Source organism: Rhineura floridana, chromosome 8 (assembly GCF_030035675.1).
Source record: "Rhineura floridana isolate rRhiFlo1 chromosome 8, rRhiFlo1.hap2, whole genome shotgun sequence".
Taxonomy (NCBI): Eukaryota; Metazoa; Chordata; class Lepidosauria; order Squamata; family Rhineuridae; genus Rhineura; species Rhineura floridana.
The window spans coordinates 69,252,315-69,279,821 of NC_084487.1; the positions used below are offsets into that span (position 1 = coordinate 69,252,315).

The following is a 27,507-nucleotide window of genomic DNA, read 5'->3' on the forward strand; positions in this document are numbered from 1 at the left end:
TGATTCTATCCTTGTTATTAGCAAAAGATCTGTTTTGATTCTGAATGAAAAACATCACACTGATTTTGGTCAGTCTTCCTGGATCCTTAGAAAAAATATTTGAGGTAACCTGGGAATGGTCCCCTCTTTTCTGGATAGTTGATCTTCCTGATATCAAATGATCTAGGTGACCTTTCTTCCACGAAGGAAAGCAAAACTGCAGTGGTGGGATGGGAGTGTACAAATGTATTTATGATTACATCCATATGCAGTCTCATTACCCTATAATATTTTCCTTGTTTCTGGATCACAATGATTATCTACAGGGAAGCAGAGGTAGCTATTAGAGATCCTTCTGTTCCAGATACTTTTCTGGGTTTATTAAAGATCTTGGGAACCATTCTGTATTGCTATCCATCTGCTAATGTTGAGCTCCCAGAGGCTGTGGTGAAGTACATTCTATGTATGGGGATTTAGCGATGACAGAGACAGCAAACCTGTAAGACAGAGCACTATATGAAAATGCTCCTGTGTGTGCAGTGAATAAGGAGGTAGAACTAGAAGCAGAGGTCCATAGATAAGAAATAACATCCAGCCATATCAGTTTTCCCCCTCCCTGTTGCTGTGACTGCCGATGCACTTCCTACATCCAGAATGCTTAAGTGTCCATCTCCTCTGTGCCAATTTCACCTGTAGCAAAGTGCCATTCTCATTGCTTCTGTTAGATAAACAACTCTTCCCAAGTTGGATGTTCTGGTTTCCCCGAAGTGAAATTAGAGTGTAAAAGGAGAGAAGGAACGAAGACGCATTCCTTGAGATGGCTTTTGCCTTCTCTTTGGGCTGCTTTTAACGACTGAAGCAATCACACAGCCCGAGGAAAGAAGGCTAGTGGGGTCGCCTGCCACGTAATTGCGGGAGAGCGGTGCTGAAGGGACAGCTCGCACCTCGCTGTCTCTTGAAATACGAGAGAATCCGGCAGCAGCGTGAATTTCACCTTGGAACTAGAGCCGAGGCAACCCGGAGATTCGCTTGGCTTAAGGGCGCCGACTCCTGCAGACGCTTTGAGCCCACCCCGCCGACACCCTCCCCACCCCCATGTTTTTGTGATGTTTTTTCTCCGCCGCGATGCTAAAGCGTCTCATCTATCTTGCACAATGACTGAAGAGAGGTTTCCTAGCAGCAGGTGGGGGCTGCTTTTATGGCTTTCGGGGCTGGCAGTCAAGGGCGCTGGAATGGCCACCTGAAGATGGGAGGAAAAAAGCCCACAACAAGTAGTTCTTCGTTTGACACAAACACTGAGTCTGGAGGTAGCTGCCAAGCAAAGAGCGTTTGCAATGTGAAGAACAGCAGCCTTTCTCTCGTGTCACTGAGGTACTGAGGATGGATGTGATGGGAGGTGGATGTCGTGGGGGGGGGAATAACCATAGCGGCGCATTTCTGATCCCATCTGCTCATCTATCAATATATTAACCTACAGGTAATATCTGGCGAGGATGATGAAAGTAGAAATTTGCTGCTAAGGTCACACGATAACAGATCCTGTAGGGTGTAACCGCGGCTCGATGGGGGGGGGGGAGGGCGGGCGAAAATAGGGTTTGGCATTCACTAACCAAGCCCCAACCTCTTCTGTAGGTTTTTCCTACTAGAAGATGGACAAATGGCATATCTCTTACATTCCCCATTTTTGTTCAGACAACTTGACCGAAAGAATCCAGAGAGGAGGGACGAAGACCCTTGATGAAGGTGATTACTGACCGCTATCAAGGAGAAGCGACTCTATGCCGGCTTTAGCCTTGCCTATATTAGTGTGAGTGTGTGGGCGCCTTGAGGCTGAGTCCAGATCATCGGAGGCAGGGGGAGGGTGAAGAGATGGAAGGATGAGGAAGAGAAGCCAACTGATAACAGGAGCGGCAAAGGCTGAAGGAGTGTGGGGAAAGGGAACTGCTCTGAATTTTGCCCAGGAAATAGCTGGAAGGAGCACAAGGTTTGTTCCAGGATCGTTTCCAGAGCAACTTTCTCTTTGGTGGCGCTTCCAAGGAACTTAGACGGGAAACTTGCGGGCTTAGATTCTCAGGGTGGCCGAAAGGATTGGGGCAAGGGTTTGGGGGTGTTTGTCTGAAGGAGAAGGGCTGATATGGAGGAGGGTACAAGACGGGCACGGGTAGCCGCGGGGAAGGAGAAAGGAAGACAGCAACATGGCAAGGTCTTTTTGAAGATCCGGATGATGGGTTCAAGCAGAAATCGGTGTCGGTCGGAAAGAACCTCTCTCTTGGCCAGGATCAGAAAGGGGCTGCAGGCTCAGGACGGTCACCCCTAACCATGGTTGCTGGTTGTATGTCTCTTCTTGAAGGGTTTCCCTCCCTTTCCCCATTGGATGCGGTAGGCATTTTACCACCCCGCTGAGCCCCTTACATGTTTGGTGACAGTGATCACGTGGCGGCCGCCGGCCTCCCCCCTCTCCCGCCTTCTTTCCTCCTGGCCACCCCCTATCCTTGGCAATCCACGTTTTCCATCCACCAGGCGGCCTAAAAATAACCACCAGGCTCTGTTGCATATTGTCGCCTCTCTCTTCTCCTTCCCTCCCGCAGTCATGTCTGAGCCACAGAGATGGGGAAGCTCGAGGACAACGAGAGGGTGATCCTGAACGTCGGGGGCACCAGGCACGAGACCTACCGGAGCACCCTGAAGACTTTGCCAGGCACCCGCCTGGCTCTGCTGGCTTGCCAGTCCCAAGGCGAGTCCCCTGGCGACGGGGAAGAGCCGCCGCCGCCTCTGCCCTCCCCTAATCCGGGCCCCAACCCTGGCGGCGGCGGCGGCGCTGGCGGCACCCTGGACGGCGTTGGCGGGAGCAGCTGGAGCCCGCGCAGCAATGGCGGCGGCGCAGCGCCTAGCGGGAACGGCGCGTGCTGCGAGTTCTTCTTCGACCGCCACCCGGGCGTCTTCGCCTATGTACTCAACTACTACCGCACGGGCAAGCTGCACTGCCCCGCCGACGTCTGCGGGCCACTCTTCGAGGAGGAGCTAGCCTTCTGGGGCATCGACGAGACCGACGTGGAGCCCTGCTGCTGGATGACCTACCGGCAGCACCGTGACGCCGAGGAGGCGCTGGACATCTTCGAGGCGCCCGACCTCATCTCCGGCGAGCCGCCCCCCGAACCCGACGACGACGACGAGCTGGCCGCCAAGCGCCTGGGCATCGAGGACGTGGGCGCCATAGGCGCCTCCTCCGCCAATGGCTCCCCCCTCGACGGCAAGGGCGGCCGCTGGAAGAGGCTCCAGCCGCGAATGTGGGCGCTCTTCGAGGACCCCTACTCTTCCCGAGCCGCCAGGGTAAGGGGGGGAGGGGAGGGTCGCGCCTTTCAGGGCCTCTTCCTCACTTAAGAAGAAGAAAAAAGTAATGGGAACCGTAAGGTACCTCACATGCTTGTGAACCTTAATGAAGGCTGTAATCTTACACAAACACACACCTACCTGGGAGTAAGTCCCATTGAGTTCAATGGGACTAATCTATATAGAATTGCTCTACAAGGCATGCAATTACAGATGCTATATAGTAATATAATTTTGTTTAAGTGCCATGTAGAGCAATTCTAGCAATATAGAGAGCCAGTGTGGTGTAATGGTTAAGGTGCTGGGAGACCAGGGTTCGAATCCCCACACAGCCATGAAGCTCACTGGGCGACCTTGGGCCAGTCACTGCCTCTCAGACTCAGACGAAGGCAATGGTAAACCCCCTCTGAATACCCCTTACCATGAAAACCCTATTCATAGGGTTGCCATAAGTCGGGATCAACTTGAAGGCAGTTCATTTCATTTTCATATAGCAATATAAGCAGCAACCGCAGGAATTCACCCAATGCGTGTTTACTCAGAAGCCATCCCCCCCCCCCGAGTGCAGTGGGGCTTACTCCAAGGTCATTATGCTGGTTGCAGGTCTGGACTGCCCTGCCTTCTTTCAGCCCCTTCCTGTCACAGCAGCCTCATTCCATGGGCTGCTTTTTTGTTTTTTGTTTTCAGTTTAAATTCATAGAAATTTATAAAAATATCTACTTGAAAAAGAAGGTGAATAGCAAAAATCACTTCCAGTGCTTGCATAATGATGACCTTGGAGTAAGGTAAGTGTGTTTGTGTATGTAAGACTATAGCCTTCATTAAGGTCCACACCTTATTGTTCCCATGTCACACATGGTGTTAAGCGGGATGAAGCAAGACATGTCACAGGCCACACATGTACATGTTTCAGGTGAACCTCTTACATTCAGAAAAACTTGTCCTATGGGTAGAAATAACTGAAATAAACAAACAAGTATACTTAGCCTGTTAGTATGCAGCATTAGCATACTAGTGGTGAATGGCTTCAGAGGCTGAACTGCTGTCATGTTAACCCTATGCAAGAATGAACCAGTGCATAAATGCTTTACCTATAGATTGTGTCATATCTTTTCCCACCCTGATTTATTGATGACCATGGGGCTCTGTCACTACATTGAGATGTGAACCCAAGGCTTCCACGTGGAAGCCCAGCTCACTGTTCACCAGACTTAGCTGGTGTGATGGTAGTCTTGAATGGCAGAGATTCTTGGGAGTAAGAATATAAGTAGAGCCTGCTGGGTGAGGCCAGTGGTCCATCTAGTCCAGCACCCTCTTCTCACAGTGGCCAGCCCGATGCCCATGGGAAGTCTGCAAGCAGAACCTGAGTGCAAGAGCACACTCCCCTCTTGTGGTTTCCAGCAACTTGTATTCAGAACCACACTGTCTCCAAAACTGATAAAGAGAGCAGGGAGACGAGAAGGCAGGTCTTCCCCACAACAATTCTCTTAAACACTAGCAGGCCTGAGCAGCCACAAGGGGAGATGTGTGAAAATGAGGGCCAGTTCCCAGTTTTCTCCACATGTAGGTTTGTCATCGGTAAGATGGTTTTGTGAATAGCTCTGATATACTTGTTGACAAAAGTTTCATCAGAACTTTCCAACTTTCTCATAAAAACTAACCTTGGCTGGATAGGCTAATATCCAGTTGAAAGCTGGATTTCCCCCCCTAGTTTATGATTATCTCAGTGTAAAGGTAGTACACCACTAAAAAAAAATGCCCTGAGGAAGCAACAATAGGCTTCAACATGCTAATGCCATGTTTCTGTGATCCAACAAGTCATGTCAAGTCATGAAGTTATGGACTTTAACTTATAGGGAGAAATTCAGGGAAAGTCCTATGAAAAATCAGGTACCTTTCCTTTCAGGGATCTCCTGAATTCAGATCAGAGAGCCAGCTATGTGGATGAGCCTGCGCTGTTTTTTTTCATAGTCCTTGTCTACTCTGTGGATCAGTGGAGATCAATTGTATACACCAAACAACTGAATATCTAGGAGTGGAAGTACTGAAACAATGCTCTCAATTCCCAAAATTAAGGGCTGTCAGGATGTGTCTTGAGGACAAAGCATGGCTATAGCTATGGGTTTTTTGGGACCCATCTAAAAAAAATCTGCCTTGGATCTGGCTTTGTTTTTATGAACATAACATAATTGTCTGAGGTTACATTAACATATTCCTCTGCAAGATAAGTAGACTTTAATTAGTTTTATTCTGATGATTTTATACATCATTTTAGATGGCAAACTTATTTTACAGCTTGTTTTTTCCTCACTCCATTTTTTTTTGTTTTCTTAGATGAGAAACTGAGGCTGATAGGTAGTGAAAAACTGACACCCACACTGAGATGGAATTTTTACTGAAGGATGCATACTGTGCTCCTTAGTGGCTTGGTTCGCATGACATAGTAAGGCAAAAGTTGTCTTATTGGAACCAGTGGTCTTCCAGAAAAGACCTTGCAGCTGCTTTGCTCCTCCCTGCTGCTTTTTACTGTCACAAGGTTTGGCTTTAGTGTGTCATCCAAACCAGGACTTGTGGTTAAGCTCTCTGCTCACTAAATGTGCTTTCACGCTGCACTTTATTCCGTTATTCTGACGATTTCTTACCTGGTAATTTGCGCATTATATTTGAGCTTTCACATGACATACCGGATAGCTCCAGAATTCTGGTGGAATGTAGTGCAAATATAGCACTAATTTCTGCAATAAATGATACCAGAAACAATCCATTAGCAAGGCTGGGAACCCGGAAGATCGCAGGAGTTTTTCACTAGCTGCTGCCACTCAAGTGACAGGCATCCCAGCATGCACTGCATTCCTGCCCTTTAGTCGCACAGGTTTTCTTTTTTGCCTGACGAACATTGTACCAGTATTCCGGAATCGGCACAGACAGCAGCAGCATTTCCCACCCACCCCCATCTTGATACAACTAAAACAATTTAAAAAGTCAGATCCTAAAGGGAGAGGGCTTGCATGGCAACGGGACAAGATCTTAGACCTCCTACACAGTGGGGAATAGTGTGCATGGGTGAGGGACGAAAATAGCTGTGTGAAAGACGGTTGCACGAAATGCTGCTATATTGGCCGAAAAAGTACAGTTCCTTATCGCAAGAGGTACTGCAGTGTGAAAGGGATTTTAGAAATTGGGACAGAAGCGCTACCTTTTTAATCCGTTAAACTAGCGTTATTAGCCCCATGTGTGAAAGCAGCCTAAGCATGAGCTGTAGCTAAGGAGCACAAAAGACCAGGAGAAAGCAAAGTGGTTTGATCTGCTCTCCAGGAGCCTGAACCTTTGTGCGGTCCCAGTAAGTCATAGTTTGACTTTCTGTGTCATGCGAACCAGGCCACTGTCCATAACTTCCCTTGTCTACAAAGTACATGTTTCCTGATTCTTTAGAACCTTTTAAAAAAAAACCCAAAGTAGTACATTTCTGTGGAGAAATAGGAGGGAATGGGAGAGGAGTTGCTTAACCATTTCTATTCAGGCTGATTCCCCATTCAGAATTGCCCCCTCCCCTGCTAAGTTGCTTTTCATTCCATGCATGAAACATGGAACATTCCTGTTCATATGAACAAGAAGAATATGCTCTTAAAACAGAGAATATAGCACAAGCACATTGCTGTTAAATAAAGATACCTGTACATTTCTGTCTATTGCTGTTAAATAATACATACCTGTACATCTCTGTCTAGTGGTGCATTCATATGTTCGCGTGAATAGTATGGAAGTACAGGTATATGTAAGATTGCTTGTCTTTGAACATGGCCAAAGAAGAATAGGAATGCATATAACTGTTTAGACTCAGTCTGTGTAAGTTCTTCATTTCATCAATGTTTATCTTTGAAATCATGGTCTTCTGCCGACAAAACAGCTGTTTGTGTGAATGTAAATTCAGCTTATGGTACCTTGTTTCGTAAAGCAGCGTTTGGCCATTTACATTGTGTTGAAGTTTCTATTGACTAGCTTATTCTTTGTTCTCCATCTTTAAAAATGGGACCAATTATGGTTGGTGCGGTGGCGTTGTGGATGGGACAGTGTTTGATTTGGACTAGTGAGATGAAGTCTCAAATAACTTCTCAACCATAAAGTTCATTGGGTGGCCTTGTTGCAGTTTCTTAGCTTGACCCTGCTCATAGGGTTGTTGCAATAACAGAAAGTGTATCTGAGCCCCTTGGAGAATAGACAGGATACAAATGTGATAAATATATATTGCATTCATATATGTTGTTAGCTGCTTTGTGTGTCAAGTATGAAAAAGCAGGGTATGAAATAAAAAATAATAATCCAGAGAGCTGTTAGAATAAACGAAATAAGAATGGTAAAGGACTTTGCATACGAAGGTCCCAGTTCATAAACCAGATTCAGGCCGAATTCCCATATCTCTTACCTAGAAGTAAATCCCATTGAACTCAATGTGACTTACTTCTGAATAAACATGTATAATATGGGTACCCAATGTGGTGCTCTCCAGATGTTGTTAGACTACAACTCCCATAATCTCTGACCATTAGTCATGCTGACTGAGTCTGATGGGAGTTCAAATCCAACAACATCTAGAGGGCACCATGTTGGCTACTCCTGATGTATAGGGTTGTAGTGCTATAATACTTAAATTTAAAATGACTTTGTTCTAGGCACCTCAAATAATCCTATATCCAAGTATTATAGTTAATTTGAGGATTGCAAAAGTTCAATACAAATTAGTAATAAAAGGAATTGATAAAAAACAAAATGGATTGTGGTAGTTCTATTTACTAATACATATGTGTTCTCATCTGTTAGTTATTTAGATCAGAGTGCCTATCTCCTGTGTACCGTGAGAAGATATATTTGCACGTGCACTCTTATGGAAAGATACCATGGACTATTTTCTGCCTTACCATTGACAATTTCACTGAACACCTAATGTAGTAACTGGCATAAACACAAAGCAATTATTTACTTGTATGGCGCAGAGTGGTAAGCAGCTGTAACGCAGCTGAAGCTCTGCTCACGGCTGGAGTTCGATTCCAATGGAAGGAGGAAGTCGAATCTCCGGTGAAAGAGGTCGAGGTCCACTCAGCCTTCCATCCATCCATGGTCGGTAAAATGAGTACCCGGCATATGCTGGGGGGTAAAGAAAGTCTGGAGATGGAACTGGTAATCCCACCCCATATATACGGTCTGCCTAGTAAACGTCGCAAGACGTCACCCTAAGAGTCGGAAACAACTCGCACTACAAGTGCAGGGACACCTTTACCTTTATAGCACATAGTAACATGTATTTTTAAATACACCCTCCTGTGATATCGCTAGCAACCTAAATGTTTGGACACAGGTCTTACTGTATTAATAAGGCCAGCATTATTCCTTGTTTTCTGTTCTCACTCTTTCTCAAAAGGGTACATGGCAGTGGCAACAGTTTACTCAGTAGGAAAATGGGTAGTAATCTCATCAGCATTAAAGTATCATCATCATCCTTTCCATGTCTGTTTTGGTTCTCCAAATGCCATCACTTTTTGTAGCCAGAACCATGACATCCATGGACAAGATAGAGGTATCCATGCTGGGGGAAACCCTGTGGTTTAAGTCCAAAAACCTAAGGAGGCGTGCTCCTCTCCCTCAAATAACAATCAGAAGAGGACTGAAAATGCTCACTGGGATGAAATGCTAACTGAGTGTTGTGGAGGGGTGGGGGTGGGCAAAGAGAAAAACCAGGGTGGGGAAGGGAAGTCAAATGGATTGGCTGGTATCCTGACCTAGAGTCTGCCACACTGCAGCATTTAGTTGCAGGTCCCACTTGTGATAGTCACTCTAGTCTAATGCTTCTTGCTTCTGTGTGATAGAAATTTCAGTTATTGATGCTTGTATGTAGCCCATGTTTGTGTGTCAGAAACCCACTTTGAACATTTATATTTACAGAATAATAGAGATGCCTCTATCATTCTAGGAGTTATGTTAAAAGGAGAGGTTAGTGAGCTTCTCTCCATTTTCATCTTTCTCTCTGTGCTGATAGCAACCCTATCCAAGTGGGAGTCTTGGTGACTGTGGCTTGTTTATAACACATGTTCTTCACTTCTGTTGTTTCTTTTCTAGATCTCAAAAGGTCACAAATGTAATGTTAATCTTAAACACGTTCACCAGAGTTTACCATTAAACTCAGAGGGTCCTGCTTCTCAGTAAGAATGCTTAGGATTTCTCTTCTCCTGTGGTAGAAGTTGAATCTTGATTTTTCTTTCATCTATGGATAAGTCCTTGATTTCACAAGGTGATTTGTGATATTGTATATGATTGAGTGCAAAACCAAAATAGTGTATGATTACATTACCTTGATTTAGATGGGAATTTTAGCAGTTGTTTTTGTTTTTGAATATGACCTTGATCTTTCATGTAAGTTTCTTCTTTTAATAGCCAACTAGATATATCCTCTGGTTTCCCTTACTTTCTGCCTAATTCCTACTTAGCCCAGGTGATTACCATTTTCTCTTGTAAAATAAATGCATGGGGGATTGTTGTGGATGAGGAAGTCAGGACATAACACTGCCTTTTGTCTGTTAAGTTACATAAAAATACACAGGCCACTGCTATACATTTCTAGAGACAGGTACTGGCATGATTTAAATGTTCACACAGCCATTTGGAGACCCCACCATGGGTGTAACACTCAGCAGCAACTAACAGAATGTTTGAGTTGGGTCACTGCTAGTTGGAGTCAGGCAGAGTGTATTGCAAAGAGCACTGCTTTTAAAAGAAATACATTGTTAAATGACAACTTTTCTTGCAAGCTCAACACTTCCTGCAAATGACACATTACTCTAAGCACATGGTTGGGCACTGGGCTGATTCACATGGGAGCTAAACTTCATATTAAAGATGAAACTTTTCCCATTGCAATAGATCCACTGTTTTCCATTCACATTTAGTATCGCTGTTTCCTTGTGGCCTGACCCCAAATTTACATGTTTGCTCCCTCCAGAGTATTGCTAATGGAAAAGGGGAGGGGTTTGCTGAAGGTGGGATAGCGTAAATCACAATTTACACAAAAAAAATTATTCTGCCAGTTTCATTTCCTCCTGACATATTTATAGCAACTCTCCTATTTATTAAGTACTTATGAAATGCAATTTTTAGTGGAAGAGTGTGTGTGTGTGTGTGCGCACACACACACACCTTCTGTCATATTGGTAATGGGCGTATGGAACTCAGAAAGGAGAGGGGGGTGCAATCTCCATGACTGTTTGGGCTTAAAGGCTGTAGCCTGGAGAGTGCCTCAGTGTGAAATTGATATGACACTGACTAGACCCCCCCTCCTATTCCTATTCCTTTTCTTCCTTTTTCTTTTTTTAAATTAGGTAGCTGGAGACAGATTTTGTGTGTTTGTGAGAAATGATGCTGCAATGAAAAGTAGCCGTGCTTCAGCCGCCGCCACCCCCACTGTGTGGGAAAGTCACAGGGGTAGTTCAGCTTCACTTTTGCAAAGCCCGAGGGAGTTTGGGTGGAAAGAGTTTGAAAGAACAGGAGTGAAGGAAAGCACTTTTGGCAATTTTGCTGTGGCCCCAGCTCAGATATCGCTAAAAAATAATCCATCAGTGGTCACATGCTGAGAATGTGTAATTATGCCCTCAGATAACTATTGAGTAGGGTTACAATGTTTAGTTGATTTATACTTTAACTGATTAATTGAGCAGAATTTCTTTTTTTAAAAGTTGCTAAACATTTTTAATACGTGCTGTTGGAAAAAAACATGAATGGCACTGTCATATTAAAAGAGGTCACCCAAAGAAGGAATGCCTCCTCTAAGATGGTGCCTGATGTAAAATGTGTGCACATCATCTAAAAAGTTAAGATAATTCTTCTTTCTACATGTCAATCTTTCTTTAAATGCAGGTTAGGGCAGCAATTCTAAGCACATTTAAAAACAAACAAATGGACTGCCTTCAAGTTGATCCCAACTTATGGCTACCCTATGAATAGGGTTTTCATGGTAAGTGGTATTCAGAGGGGGTTTCCCATTGCCTCCCTCTGAGGCTAGTCCTCTGCAGCTGGCTAGGGCCTGCTCAGCTTGTCACCATTGAAATCAGTGAGACTGACCTATGAGTAAAAGATTGCATTATTAATCAGTAACTTAAAACTCATACATGTAACTAACTGTGAATTTTTAAATTGGCTAACAGAAATGCTATTGGGTATTGGCTGTGTTGTAAGCTTTGAAATATCATTGTGATCTGCACAGAGGGCTAGTAAGGATCTTCTGCTGAGATGATTGTTCTAAAGAGCTGTCAATATGGTCCTAGCCTATAGTCTAGAAGTATGAGAAATTGGCTAGTACAGTAAACCAGGAAGTACGTATTGTGTTCTGATATCTCTGTTGCTTTAACCAATGGCTAACCTGATGTAATTATTCCAGACATACTTTTTAAAATATGTTGATAATTTTATGTAGACCATAGTTAAATAGTTCTGAAGTCTTTTAATATTTTATCACAGCTGGCTTTTCACATGGCTGCATTTACTAGATCCTTACCTGTAGGTTTTTTGGGTAGGTAGCACAACATAAAAATTGCTTTTTTGTTGTAATGCATAAGATCTCCGAGGATCAATATATGCAGTATCTGAACCTTAAATGGATTGACTATTTGAATGGCAGTTGGTGTAGTATGGGCAATTGCTACAGAAAAAAGCAGGAGTGATTGCTACTTTTTGGTCTACTACGAGTCATATTGTTGCTTCATGTTTGTCATGGGCAGTTGTTTTCATAAATCACTAAAAATGGCCCAGAGAAATTCTCTGTTTGGTCAAAGTTACAAACTTTAGTGTGGTTTTCTTTGTAGCTTTACTGTTGAATACATTAGGTATTCTGAAAGTGCAGACAAAAATTCAAAAACAAATAAAGCACAAGCTAGCATTTTTGGAAAATGGAAATGGACTGCCTTCAAGTCGATCCTGACTTATGGCTACCCTATGCATAGGGATTTCATGGTAAGCGGTATTAGAGGAGGTTTATCATTGCCTCTCTTTGAGGCTAGTCCTCCCCTGCTGGCTAAGGCCTGCTCAACTTGCCACAGCTGCACAAGCCAGCCCCTTCCTTGTCCGCAACTGCCATCTGGGGGGCAACTGGGCTCCTTGGGACTCTGCAGCTTGCCCACGGCTGTACAGGTGACAGGGCACGTAGCCCCTGAGCCACTCACTATGGGGGTGATCTTTAGCTGGCCCTTTACACCCAGGAGACATGAGCGGGGATTTGAACTCACAGACTTTGGACTCCCAGCCAGGCTCTCCTCCCTACTGTGCTATACCAGCTATTCTAGCATTTTCAGTTTGGACTAAAATTGACTTCATGGTGTTAGCTTCAATTAGGTCATCTCAGAGGATCTTGGTGCTATTTCTTCCTTGCATATTTTGGGTAAGTTTGGTATTGAGATTAATCAATGTAAGTAATTTTTTTTTCTTTGGCCATCCTCAGTCTTTGGGTGGATTTCCTATCCAAAGGTAAAATAAATGTGACAAAAGACTTCCATGAAGTCCCACTGCTGTCTGTGGCTTACAGCAGTTTTCTAGAGGCATCCTTTAAAGAGTTTGTTTCCAGTTTATCTTGGTGTATTTAAATGCTTTACTTTTTTAGGTGACTATACTCCTGTTATACGTGGAAATAAATAAAAGAGAAATGCTGTTGAAAGCAGAACTTCCACAATTACTTCATTCTGTGGGGGCAAGCACAATACTATTGCTTTGATCTGGCCAGGGCATTGTGGGGTGCATTGGTAAGAGTAACTGCATAGAGCAGCCTTTCCCAACCAGTGTGCCTCCAGATGTTGTTGGACCACAACTCCCATCAGCCTCAGCCATTGGCAATGCTGGCTGAGGCGAGTTGTGGTCCAACAACATCTGGAGGCACACTGGTTGGGAAAGGCTGGCATAGAGGGTAGATTAACACACACACGAACACACATACTCTAAAGGATTTTTTAAAAAGCTACTTAAATGTTTTATTTCAGTTGAACAAGAAGCACAGTCTATTTGCTTGCACCACGAGTACTGTGCCCATGCACAGATTGGACTCGGTAAAACCCTGTCCCCCTCCCTTCCCCACATATGCTCACAAGCGCAACAGGATGTTAGGCTGAATGGGAATTCTTTATGTGCCTCATGTATCCCCACCTGCCTATCTCTCGCTGTGCCTTGAAAATGACTTGTGCTCCAACTGTATGAGGCTATGGCAGGCACACTCAGACTTCCCCTTCCTTCTTAACATCCTGTTGTGTGACCTATGTGTGTACTTGTGTGCACACATGGATGGATGGAAGGAAGGAAAAAACCCAGGATTCTATTTCCTATTGGGCTGCAGAGTCCTTGATGTGAGTGGATGTGTTCTCAGATTTGATAATACAGATGTCTTCTGTCAGGAAATTGTTATAAAATTGTCCCAAGTAAATAAATATGGAGAACATCTTTGTCACTATGGCAAGAGAAGACTGCTCTACATATTTAGAAAACAATATAGTAACATAAACTATCTAGTTCCAGCTGTGCTGTTTGAAAATAATGGCTCTTTAGGGTCAGTTTGCTATATGAAAGAGAAGTGAAAGGGATTTTTTTTATTAAACTTCAAGCTTGGCAATAAAGCACTTTTGTTGACATTTCTATTCTGTTTTTATCAATGTTTTAGGAGGGTGGTATGAATAATTTTGAGAGGACTGTAACATTTGTCTTTTGGAACATTCCTGCAGTAGTTTGAAAGACAGGCAGTTGGGGGGCTGGTTGACACCTGTTGCTTACTAAGTTTAGAAATGCAAGAAAAATGGAGTCAGTCCACCTAATATTTTGATGGAATCCGTTTGAACTTATATGTGAAAAAGGTAAGATAAGAGATACTTTTTTTTCTTGCCCAGCATCTGCATTTCCCCCCTCTAGAGCAGCACTGTCTAGTACTCCTCTTGTTTCCATGGAAACAGGTCAGCTTCTGGCTTCTTGTTTTCATTGAAAACAGCAACCCTCTGCCATTTATTAAAACATTTCCCTATTGTTTTGACATAAACATCATATAGATGATCTGTGCTGTCATTTCAGATGATTTTATGTGAATGCATGTGCATATGTCCAAATTCAGCTATTGCGGAATTATCCAGAGAAACACCTAAAAGTCATGATTCAGTCATAATTTGCATTAGTGTAGCTGGGAGCAGAAGTTGGCTCCAAATTGTAATGCTCACATATGCAGCTACTGATAAATAAAGTGTGGGCTTCCTTTTCATTTGGAAAGCCTCACAGAAAACATTATGTTCTGCTTTTTTATGGTTAAACAGAAAGGGTAATATCTCATATTTCAACACTTGTTTATACTTAAATATTTTTAAATAAAAGAATAAGCAAGTTTGTCTAGGAATGGGGTCTTTGTGGAGGGCTACAATAAGGATAGCTGGGAGATTTTTTTCTGATTTCAGTACTATTAACAAAGATCTCAATATTGCACCCTCTTATAAAGATGGGATACAGCAAAGGAAAGATGATGAGATGGGCTGGAAAAATCCCATGTGCTTTGTTACTCAGGTGCTCAAAAATGTAATACTGGAACCTAGAATTTTGAATATTTTTTCAACTTTCATAACCAGTATATTGAAAGCTACATTTAGAAAGTAAGCTTCCATTCTTGGGTTTCTTCACAATCCAGAATAGAATATTTCTACTAAAAAACAAAGCAGGATTCTAAACATTACAGTGCTGCCATGTAACTCTTCCCACGCCCCTCCTTTTCTATATGGAGGGCTGAAGTATTTGAAGAGGCGGCACATTAAAATATTTCTGTATATTATTAACATGCTTGTATGCAGAGTTGATAGGCAGAACTAATACACAGCTTACAGCTGATGCAGAATGAGATAGGATGACATCAATAACTATGGAAATATAGTTAGTAACCTGCATCTCTTGGTGCTTTTTAAAAAATACATGGGTAACACCCATTTTGAAAACTAGCCTTAATGTAGGATGGTCTTTCAAAGTTGAGAGTTGTTATGGATGCTGGGACTACTTGGCCTTTGCCATCAGAAGAGGATTGATAATATAAATTTAAATCATTTCAAAGGCTAAAGATTATAACACTTTTTAAAAATGAAATCATGTGTTAGTGGGAAGTCAGTATACAAAAAGTATGAAAAGCCTTACCTGTATAGCAATACAGCATAGATAGGTGAAATTATTTGTATCTCCTCCTGGAGAGCCATTTTTGACAAAAACAATAATAATGTAAAATTTAAAAAATGGTCACGTTACTACATATTTCTCTCCTTTCCTGCCTTAAGAATGTCTGAAATGCTCCATAGTGTGTCTGTGCATTTAGTTTTCAGGCTGGCAGGTTAATTCAGTGCCTTGTCTTTTCATGGACATAACCTTCTGTATTTACAAAAATTACAAATGCTATATAACAACCAACGAAACTAAAAAGCTGCAATACAACATAATATAAAAGAATATTTCAAAAAAGCAAAATTATAGCACACTTTGAAAACAGCCAGTGTGGTGTAGTGGTTAAGGTGTTGGACTATGACCTGGGAGACTAGGGTTCAAATCCCCACATAGCCATGAAGCTCACTGGGTGACCTTGGGCCAGTCACTGCCTCTCAGCCTCATGGAAACCCTATTCATAGGGTCGCCATAAGTCAGGATTGACTTGAGGGCAGTACATTTACATTTTTTTAATTGAAAACAGGGATTTGTTCCCTTGTCACCCTCCCTCTTACCAAAGCATATCCTGACTCACAGTATGCAGCATTCACTCCTCTAATACACACACATCACATGCAAATTCTGTCTTACATCTACACAGATCATACAATATCTACTACTCTTGCCATTCTACTTCCACACCTCACAAATACACAGTCATCCCAGTCACTCCAGTATCTTCCACTCAGTCAACAACCACTATCACAAATCATTCCTTCCTCTGCTAAAAATGCACGGCAAAAACACCAGGAGACAGTGAAACCATTCACAGACAGGACCATATAAAATATCAAAACAAATTTCCCTCCATCAGCCACACAGATGTACTAGACAGTAATTTGGCTCTCACCCAGGTAGCTGCCTCCCACCCAAGATTCTCACTCAAAGTGTTCTCAGACATCTCAATCCACAAAAGGCACACCACAAAAAAATAAAAATTATAACCCAAATTAAAGAATAAAGCAGCATGCTTCCTCTTATTGCAACTTTGAAGGCACCTCAGCAGCCCTGGTTTTGTAGCTTTCTGGCGGGCTGGCAATGATTAGCTACAGCTGATTCCACTCACTGCTTCCACAGTTACACCAAACAAGATGACTGCAGGGCCAGTAGGGTTATCATGGTGGACAGGCGTTCTCTGTCTCTGTCCCTCATCTCTTGCTTCTTACCACCCTGTTTCCATGATTGTGAATGCTGTTCATGCTGCATGCGCACGCCTGCCATCAACCAAGAAGGCGATGGGGGCATTAGCCCCTTAGGAGAGCCCCTGCTGCCATCTTGGTTGATGGCAGGCATACATGCACGCACACAGCATTCATGTGATGTGATTGGAGGGTAGGCAGGGCGTGCGGATGGGTGCTGTGGGCCCGGGGCAGGCTTGTGCTGGCCCCTGGTCTCCTTTTCCTCAGTCACTACTAAGCAAAATAGTATCCAGGATCTGTCGGATGAGACTGATTTTCTGGATCCACTTCATTTGAGGTTTAGGTCTGGTTTTGGCATGGAAACTGCCTTGTCAACCTGTATGATGATCTGTGTCAGGAAAGAGATAGGACTGTGATAATGGACTGGATGAGAGCCAAAAAACTCAACATAGATTGGAGATGTAAGATTTCCAGACATTTTGAAGCAATAGAAAAAATGTTTTTTTCTTAAAAGGAAAAAAAAAAACCATATACCCACAGAAATTTGGGGAAAAATTAAAAAAATGTGCAATACTTATTTTTTTAGTGATCGACTTGAAGGCTGTCCATTTCCATTTTGCAGATTGAAAGTCACTTTTTTAACTTCAAGAACATCAGATTGTGTATAACTGGATTTGCCATTAAATTATCATGTTTGGTATATTAAAGGTATAGTTTATTTCCGACAATAATTATAAATTGAAGTTACTTTGGGGCTGCAAGCTGTTGAACTGTAGGAAACTTCACATCTCTTTCATTTTGCCAATTTATGAGCAGGCAAAAAAATAAAAACAGGAGAAACCATCAACATTATACTAAAAACTTATTATGTATTCTGAAAATTATTATGTCTCCTCCCGTCCTCCATAGTGTCAGCATACATAAAGCATTCTTTTCCATAGAAAGAGCTGAAAAAAGGGGGGGAAGACTCAATGAATACTACATGAAATTTAATGTCTGATTTTCGGAGCTATCTCTATCAGTTTTTGCTTTTTCTGCTTCTTCGTATTTGTCATCATATTTATCATGGACTTCACAAAATTGAAAGTTTGCCCAGATTGAAAAAAGTTTCTATATTTTTATATATCATAGACCTGATTTTTTGGGGGGAGGGGGGCTGGCCTGCTCTGGATGGGACTTTAGTTCCTCAAAAGGACCAGGTATGTAGCTTGGGGGACTTGTGGATCTATTACTGTCACTTGAGGCACAAGAGCATGGAGTGCCTTTCATCAGCCTTGACTGGTGGGTCAGCTACGCCTCTGTCTGGACAGGAATAGCCTAACGTCTGTTGTCTAAGCTCTGGTAACCTCTACGTTAGATTACCGTAATGAGTTATACATGGAGATGCCTTTGAAGGCATTTTGGAAACTGCAGCTGGTACAGAACTCAGCAGCCAAATTGCTGACCAAGGCAAGATGGTTCGAGCATATAACACTAATCCTGGCTCAACTGCACTGGCTAACAATTTGTTTCCAGGCTAAATTCAAGTACTTATGAATATTTAGCTTTCTGTAGCTCAGGGCCGCTATACCTCAAGGACTACCTCTCCCCAAATGAACCAACCCAAACACTACATCTGACCCTTTCTTCATGTCTTTTCTCCGAGAGACATGTGGAGGTGGTGACACAAGAAGCAGCCCTTTCAGTGGTGGCTTCCTGTTTCTAGAAAGCTCTCCTTTGGAAGCATGCCTGGCACCGTCATTAGATATTTTGAGATACCAGGCAAAAACATTTTTATTTACCAAGGTGTATGATTTTCCGGGCCCAATTCAAGTTGTTGGTATTAACCTTTAAATCCCTATACGGTCTCGGCCCAGTTTATCTTACGGAGCGCCTTCAACGCCACCAATTATGCCGCTCGACAAGATCAGCCACACAGGGCCTTCTCTCAATCCCGCCGACAAAAACAGCCAGGTTGGTGGGTACTAGAGAGAGGGCATTCTCAGTGGTGGCCCCCACCCTCTGGAACTCCCTCCCACAAGATCTCCGGCATGCCTCTTCCCTAAATACATTTCGTAAAGCCTTAAAGACCTGGCTCTTTCAACAGGCCTTTGGGATTTCCGGGGAGGGTTAATTACTGGATTGAATTGCCTCCTATCCTGTTTTAATACCCTGTTTTAATATCATTGTCTGCTGCTGTACTGTTTTTCTATTATTTTTATATTGTACTATTGTATTTTATCTTATTGTGTTTTAACTGCTGTACGTCGCCTAGAGTGGCCATTGGCCAGATAGGCGACACAGAAATTAAATTTATTATTATTATGATTTTTAACTGGGAGGGAAGTTAGATATCTCAGTGGCCTTTTTTGTACTCATTCTTTAAGTGAGGTGGTTAGGGATTGTTCCTTGAAATATATTTTCAGATGAGTATTTTAGTTTTTGTTTCTTGCTGTTTTTATGTGTGGTTTTAATGTCTTTCCAATATCTATTTTTATGGTGTAAGTTGCTTTGAGACACCTTTGTGCAGAATGTGCCTAATAATAATAAACAAAATCTTCCTACCAGTTCCTATCTATCAGATTGGCCACAGCTGCAGAGATGCTGTGGGAGGAGAGTCAGAATACAATTTATGAGCCATGAGCAAATGCATTTGTCTCTTAACCAATAAACGGATGTCAGGGATCTGGTAGAGAGAGCGATTAAATTCTGGTGCGGTTTTTAAGGCCATATCAAAAGTCATTTTAAGGCCATATAAAAAAGGTTATCTAAAGGCCAAACTGTACATTATGTGGGAGTTCTGTGATCAGTCTCCCAACATTTTTTTTTACTAAGTGACTGTTGGAATGGGGGATATTAGATAAGGATAAGTGGCTGTGGGGAGGGCAGGTGTGTAACCTCCCCCCCCCCGTTTACCCAGTTGAAATCCCCCTACCTCAAGCTTCTATTAGCTCCACTGGGAAAAAAGTTGAGCACAGTACTGGTACCTGTTTGGTTTTTTCAGTGGGAGAAATAGTAGTTTCATAGGAAGCTGCCTTATACTAGATCAAACTACTGTATTCATGTAGCTGAGTATTGTCTGCTCTGACTGGCAGTGGATGGAACCTGGGACTTTGTGGTTCCATCTGTGCTCTGCCACTAAACTATTGCTCCTCTCCCTAATTTCAGAAGGATGGCTTTGATTGGGACAGAGGAATAAAGCTAAAATGGAGGCAAGGGCAAGAAAGAGGGAAAGGAAACCAGCTTGAAGCAACGAATGAACTTGAGGGAAGGAAAGAGGCAAAAAAATGGGGTGGGGTGCTTTGAAGAACTCATTGCAATTTTTAAAAAGTCTACTCAGAAGTAAGTCCCATTGAGTTCAGTGCTTCTGTGTGCTGGCAGTGATTGAGTTTGAGAGAAGGAACGACAAAAAATGGGGGAGATGAAGAAGCTTTGGAGAATTCACATTTGAATTTTAAAAATGTCTACTCAGAAGTAAATCCCACTGACTTCAGTGGGGCTTACTCCCAGGTAAGTGGAGCGGAGCTTCTGTGTGCTAGCAATCAGCTTGAGGGAAGGAAGGAGGAAAATGTCTACTCAGAAGTAAATCCCACTGAATTCAGTGGGGCTTACTCCCAGGTAAATGGAGTGACTAAAAATGTGAGAGAGACTTGTCAGGAAGCTAGAGCTAGGTTTAAAAAATAAGTTTGTTTTACAAACTTAAATGGAGTGGAGTTTAAGCCTCTTGTGGGCTCAGACAAGTGAAAACTGCTATCTTGAGAGAAGGGCAGAAGGAAGCAGTAATCAGAAAGCTAGTGAAGAGAAAGAAGGGGCAGAGATTCTGAGGGCTTGCCTAATTCTATAAACATCTACTCAGAAGTAAGTCTTACTTAGTTCAATGGGGCTTACTCACAGGTAGGATTGCCTAAAAAAAGCAGCTAGAGCTAGGCAAGGACTGTTTACATTGTTAATTTTTACAAAATTGTTTGATTACATTCCTAGTACAATCCTAACCCCATGCCTACTCTAAAGTAAATTCCATTCAGTTTGGTGGGACATACTCCCAGGTAAGAAGGATTAGGATTCCAGCTCCTTAGAAGAAACGGGGGGGGGAGGGAAAGGGAGGGGAGTTTGCCTATGTGTCTGCTCACAGTCCAGTCCAGTCCAGTCCTAGCCCTGTTTACTCAGAAGTGAGTCCCACTGAGCTCAGGTAAGTGGGTTGGGATAGGATTGCAGCATCACTTTGAGGGGAATGTAGGAAGAGGTGAAAGAACAACAGAGAGGTAATGAAGAGAGAAAAGACTTGTGGGGAGGGGGACCCTAAGACTCTGCAGCAGAACTTGTGTGACCCCTGTGGGCTCAGACAAGTGAAAATTGCTATCTTGAGAGAAGGTGGGAGGATGTACCAGTAATCTAGTAAAGGGGATGGGAAGAAAGACTTAGGAATCTGAAGTTACAGTGCAGTCCCAGCAATGTTTATTCAGAAGTAAGTTCCACTGAGTTTAAAGGGGCTTACTCCTGAAGTGAACATGAATATAGAATTACAGCCTTTAACTTCGAAATTTAATCCTCTCCTTTAAATACTAGGTGATTTATCAATAAATATTATAACATTTATAATGTCTGTTAAATGTTCAATGTGTCATTATGTGACTCTTATTGTTGCTTGTTACGAGTAGTACACCTACTTTTCAGGATAGTGCCACAAATAGATTCCAAAACTTGCTCCAATCCCCCTGTGCAGGTAATGAATAATAGCTGCTATCACAACTGCAATAATAAAATAATTTAATGGCTAGGTAACAAATTGCTCAGAAATTATATATATTTCTGAACAATGCGTTACCTAGCCGGGTTGCCAGGTTCTTGGCCTGAGACTGACCCTGTATCTTTAGGAGAAGAGAAAGTCAGCCAAGTGCAGGTGTTCTTGCAATGCTGTAACGAGAAAAAACACCAGGTGGAATTCTCCCTTCCCCCTGCACAACTTTTAAAGATACAAATTGATCTGCACTTGGCTGACTTTCTCTTTTCCTAAAGATATAGGATCAGTCTCAGGCCAAGAACCTGGCAACCCTAATATATATATATATATATGGCTAGGTAACGCATTGTTCAGAAATGATAGTTATCAATAAATAATAGAAATTTTGGGTAATAGCTATCCCTTGTATCTTAACAACATAATCCCAAGCAGGTTTATTGAAAGTAACTTTCACAGTTCAGTGGAGCTTACTCTCAAGTAACTGTGCAAAGGATTGTAGCCTTAATCTTAAATAATGCCTTATTTCCTTTACGTCTCAACTTTCTTGCAAAGAGCTCAGGGTGGCATACGTAGTCCTGCACCTTCCAAATATACCCTCAGAATAGCCCTATGAGGTAGTTTAGGCTGAGAAAGTGACTAGCCCAAAAGGCACCCAGTGAGTTTCATGGCTGAATGAGGGTTTGAATCCAGGTCTCCCAGGCCCTAGCCCAGTACTCTTTATCACTACACCACACTGGCTTTTGCAGAACTTGTACACTGCAGTACCTCTATAAATCCAATATAAATTACCCACTATACTTCTCTTCCTTGGTCTTTTAAAACCTACTGAAATCAATGGTAAGGTAAATTCTGTTGTGTGCTTTCTATTTCCTCCTAAAGGTCAAGAAAGAGAAATATAACCAAGACTCTTCCAATAATTTGATGACATAGGTCAGCAGTGATACATGGGGGGGGGAGGGAGAATGGCAATAGCACAGAGATGGCAAGGTTAAGGGTACTTTGGTGGAATGCAGCACAAACTTGCAGGTGTGTGCCCACCTGCTGCAGGATAGTGGTGCCACCAGCCCTGAACTTGCAGGCACTTTGACCCATTCAGTGAGTGACAATGTTGCCATTACTGAGAGAGCACTGCTATTGCAGAGTCTGGGATCCACCCTGTGTTTTACTAGAACCTTAAGAACCACCAGCTGCAGCCAGCTGCAAAAGACATACGTCTAGTATGAAAGAACATGGCGTCTCTGAGAAGCTGCTGAGCACAGGGTTATCAGAACTGAGATGAGCTTACAGTCTTTCCACACATAGATCTATTCCTACTTTCCACAAGTTTTCTTAATTTCAGTTGTCAAATTTCCAAACGGATGTGTGTCTTTTTGTTGCTATTGTTAAACAACTGGAAGCCAGAAGCGCTTGCCAATTGACTACAAATCTCCCAGGGATCTGCCAATAGATTACAGTCTATCTTCTGGCTATCCCTGCACTAAATCATTTGTATGGGCACATGCCTTGCAGGTTGTTGTAGCATGGTTCAAAGGAGTGCTTGCAAGAATTAAACTACAATAGCAGAGGTAAGACTCTTCAAAACATTGCCAAAGGCGGCATTCTCAAAAAAGCAATGTCACCTTTCTACTGTGTATCCAGAAATTGAGAAGAAAAAAAATGTGGATTTGCTCATCTCTGTGCAGCTCTTACCTTCTATGTCAAGTGTCAGGCATCAAAATTAGACACAGCTGATGGTCAAATGCATGATAATGTCTGCCTCCATTAGAAACTGCTGTCAGAAGTAGCTGCATCACATGGTTTTATGGTAACAAAAACCTGCCTTGTAGGGTTGTAATGTTTTATTTATTTATTTATTTATTTATTTATTATTTGATTTATATCCTGCCCTTCCAGCAGGAGCCTAGGGTGGCAAACACTCTATGGTTCGGATGGTTAGATTTCATGGTTAGACTAGATCAGGATCTAATACTCTAGATCAGGATGGTTAGACTTTACGTTTTTTGTATTGATTATTATTATTATTATTACAAAACCCCAAGATCCACCAACCAGAGCAAGCCACAAAATGTATGCACTTAGAGTTAAATAGTTCTTAGCCCAGGAATTTATTTTGAGTTCCAAGATTGAACTGAGCTCACAGTATTTCCACACAAAAATCCACTCCGATTACCCCCCCCACACACACACTTTCTTCATTTCAGCAGTATAATGGTGGGGTGGTCATTTTCTTGTTTTCATTGTGAAACAGGAGTCTGAAATCCTCACTGATCTTCTGTGAGTCATCCTGAGATACACCAATACATTTTGATCTACTTTCTGCCCACCCGGCATTTAAAGTGCTATCCAAAAGCTAAATATTATGACATAGATCAGTGGTTCCCAACCTGGGGGCCGTGAAGTAATCCAAAGGGGGCTGCGAACAGTAAAGAAATTAATTTTTTTTTAAAAAAAGTCTTCACTCTCTGGACACTGTCTGCTCCCCACTGCCGCTGCAGATGACACCTCTTCCTTGCTCCAAATGAGAGGGGAGAACTTTGCTGAAGTGCTAGAGCATCTTTCAGGTGCAACAAAGGCAGGCATCTACCTCTAAAATACATGGCAGGCACCAAAGGAGGCTGAGGGTGGAGCTACCAGAAAGAAGAGGGAATTACTACCACTGACTGCTGTCTCCTCACACTACCACTGCTGATGACACCCTTACTCAGAACGAGAGGGCTTTTAGTGAAGCAAAAAGAAGCAAGGCTGCAAGGAAAGGCTGCTTCCCCCTTCCTTCCTGGCAGCCAAGCTGCCTTCCTGGATGGAGGAGGTCACAAAATTATTTGAGCTTATAAAGGAGGTCCTGTACTCATAAAGGTTGGGAACCACTGACATAGATCATAAAAAGAGATACTGATGATCACTTTTTGATAATACTGAGCTACAAACATTTATACTGAAAAACCACAGCCCAGAGCTTTCCTGTTTCCCAAATACCAGGAAAGGCTTTCCAGGGGACAGAGTATGTTACAGTGGGAGCAGTAGGCTGGAAATCCCAACTGATAAATAATTTTACCCACATTTATATTTTGAGCGTAGTTTTGTGTATTAAAATGCATGATATCCTCAAGAAAGAAGCAGGTGTACCATGTTGGAAGAATAGTTTCAGTTCATAATCTTTTAAGCAGCTTGTTTTTGTTGCAGCCCCCTCGTCCAAAATATTTCCATATATAAATATTCAATATATTTAGGTCTGCACTTTCACACATTTATCTATGAATAAGTCCTATTGATCTCTATAGGATTGTATAGACATGTATAGGATTGTTCCATGAAAGCCTACATCAAAAACCATACATACTCTAATAACAGGCAACGAAAATGCAATATTTTAATAACTATAATTATGATAGTTACAGGTTAGTATTTTCTTTTTAAAAGTTGGTGTTTTGATTTTAAAAACTTAAGAATCTGCAGGAAAAATGAAAAGAGTAAAACTACATTCCTGTTTCTGCCAACACTCTTTCTATTGAATGTACCCCTTGACAGGAAACAGTTTCAGGAAGTAAAACAGACCCAGCATGCCTTGCCTTGTTGCCAGTAAAAGGGAATTGCTTCAATGGTGCATTTAATAAGTGTCACTGAAGCCATTTTCTTTCCCTGGCATCAAATGTGTATATAACAGACACTGTACACTCGTTGAATGTTACATGTGAATAGCTATGGGTGTACAGCCCAGCTACTTGTGTACCTAGGTACATAGACTGTACACTCGTTGAATGTTACATGTGAATAACTGTACGAGTGTACATCCCAACTACTTGTGTACCCAGGTACACAGACTGTACACTCGTTGACTGTAATGTGTGAACAGGGCCCTAATAACACTACAATCACATATACACTTAACTGGAAGTAAGCCCCATTAAAACAATTACACATACTTCTGAGTATGATTGCACTGTGTAACTTTTACAAAGTTACTACATTTTTTTTGGCTTTTTATCAGAATAATTAATATATGTCATTTAGTTTCCTAAAAAAAGTTACTAGTTCTATATTAATAAACTAAAGATAGAATTAAAAATACTGAGCTATACTGAGTTATAAAAGCTAGCGCTTATTGAAGTATAGCAAAATGATTCAGATTATGACTATACAAATACTTGGAAACCAATGATTCAGAATAGTTTAAAATGAAGTATTGCCATGCAGCCTTAATTGATCTACAGCTAATCTAACTACTGGTATGCTGGAAAAGGGTGAATCAGGAATGGCTCTTACTAGAGACAGTATAGGCAGATTGTAATATTCAGGTAAATCTAATAAAAAGCTGCTTAGGATAAGGATCCTGTTTGGGAAATTCAAGTTGCAGAATGTATTTGCATCCATTAAAATTTATCATCTGGCCATACACAAAGCCACTTTATATGGAGTTAAACCACTGGTCCATCAAGCTTAATATTGTCTACACTGACTGGCAGGAGCTCTCCAGAGTTTCTGATGTCTTTTCCAGCTGTACCTGGGACTGTCTGCATGCAAAGCTTGCAGTCTACCAGTGCCACTAAGCTATGGCCCCTCCTCAACAGCTGTGGTTACAGTGACTGTTGATGGACATACCACTTGTAAGAAGGTGCTGTAGCTAAAAAGGCAGCCCTAAGTTAAATATACAGGGCAGAGTCATGCAATGACCCTTCCCTTGCTTGTAATTTTTACAATCAACATCTTGATACTCCTCCTTATAGCGATTTCCCCGCACGTTTGTTGCATTGTTGGAAAACTGCTAGTTGAGTATCCTGTTGATATCATAAACTGTCTCCCTTCCATTGCACTCCTTAAAAAGGCTCTTTTGCATGTCACAACTGTACAGCAAGAAGGTCTTGGAATGAGCAATAATGTTGTAAAATTAATACCTGGGCAGCAACAGAAGGGAGCACAGATGGGTCCCAGGTTCTTGCATCAAAATTTCCAAATGCTATATGCCCTTTTATTCAAATACTACATAACATTGCAGAGATTACAAGTTCTGGCTATTAATCTCATTTTTGTTGTTGTTAAAGGAATGCTGAATCAAATGCAAGATGAGCAAATTTGTAAGCCACATAAGCAACAGATATAAAAGGATGCATGACATGATGACCACACACTCCCCAAATCTGCTAACTAAAATATGTAACTTGTCCCTCGGGTCCTCCTCCGTGCCTGAGGACTGGAAAGTGGCAAATGTAACACCAATATTCAAAAAGGGATCCAGAGGGGATCCCGGAAATTACAGGCCAGTTAGCTTAACTTCTGTCCCTGGAAAACTGGTAGAAAGTATTATTAAAGCTAGATTAACTAAGCACATAGAAGAACAAGCCTTGTTGAAGCAGAGCCAGCATGGCTTCTGCAAGGGAAAGTCCTGTCTCAGTAACCTACTAGAATTCTTTGAGAGTGTCAACAAGCATATAGATAGAGGTGATCCAGTGGACATAGTGTACTTAGACTTTGAAAAAGCGTTTGACAAGGTACCTCACCAAAGACTTCTGAGGAAGCTTAGCAGTCATGGAATAAGAGGAGAGGTCCTCTTGTGGATAAGGAATTGGTTAAGAAGCAGAAAGCAGAGAGTAGGAATAAATGGACAGTTCTCCCAATGGAGGGCTGTAGAAAGTGGAGTCCCTCAAGGATCAGTATTGGGACCTGTACTTTTCAACTTGTTCATTAATGACCTAATGTCACATGAAATTTGAAAGACTATTTAAATTATTAGATCTACGAGAAGACCCTCAAAAGAAGAAAAGAAAAAGAAAAAGAAAGAGAAAGAGACAGCAGACTAAAGGAACAACTAAACTACAAGAAAATGTTTCACCAATGTCAATTGAAAATTTACTAAATATAGAAACCGATAATTCAAGTGATAAAAGAGAAGTGACTATTCCTATTTCTATTTCTACTCCTATATGGCAAAATCAGGATACAAGTATGATAGAACTGCCACCTATATTTACAACAAACATAAGTCCTCCAGCATTAACCCAAACCTCTAATGTTTGGGACTTAATATTAAATCCAAAAACTTTGGCCATAAGTAATTATCCAAAATTAAAAGGACATCAATCGCTGAAGGATAGAAAGCAACATCTACTA

At 42.1% G+C, this 27,507-nt stretch overlaps 1 protein-coding gene across 8 annotated transcripts in view; it reads left to right on the forward strand.

Moving 5' to 3' along the window:
* The first annotated feature begins 2,586 nt into the window (after window positions 1-2,586).
* Window positions 2,587-27,507, forward strand: part of KCNC2 (potassium voltage-gated channel subfamily C member 2) — a 176,118-nt gene continuing 151,197 nt past the window's right edge. For 7 of the 8 annotated variants that reach the window (XM_061637808.1, XM_061637812.1, XM_061637815.1 and 4 more), the window contains exon 1: window positions 2,587-3,309. In XM_061637808.1, the coding sequence (XP_061493792.1) occupies window positions 2,587-3,309 (723 nt within the window). The remainder of the gene's footprint in view (window positions 3,310-27,507) is intronic. The other variant, XM_061637813.1, reaches the window with a different exon arrangement.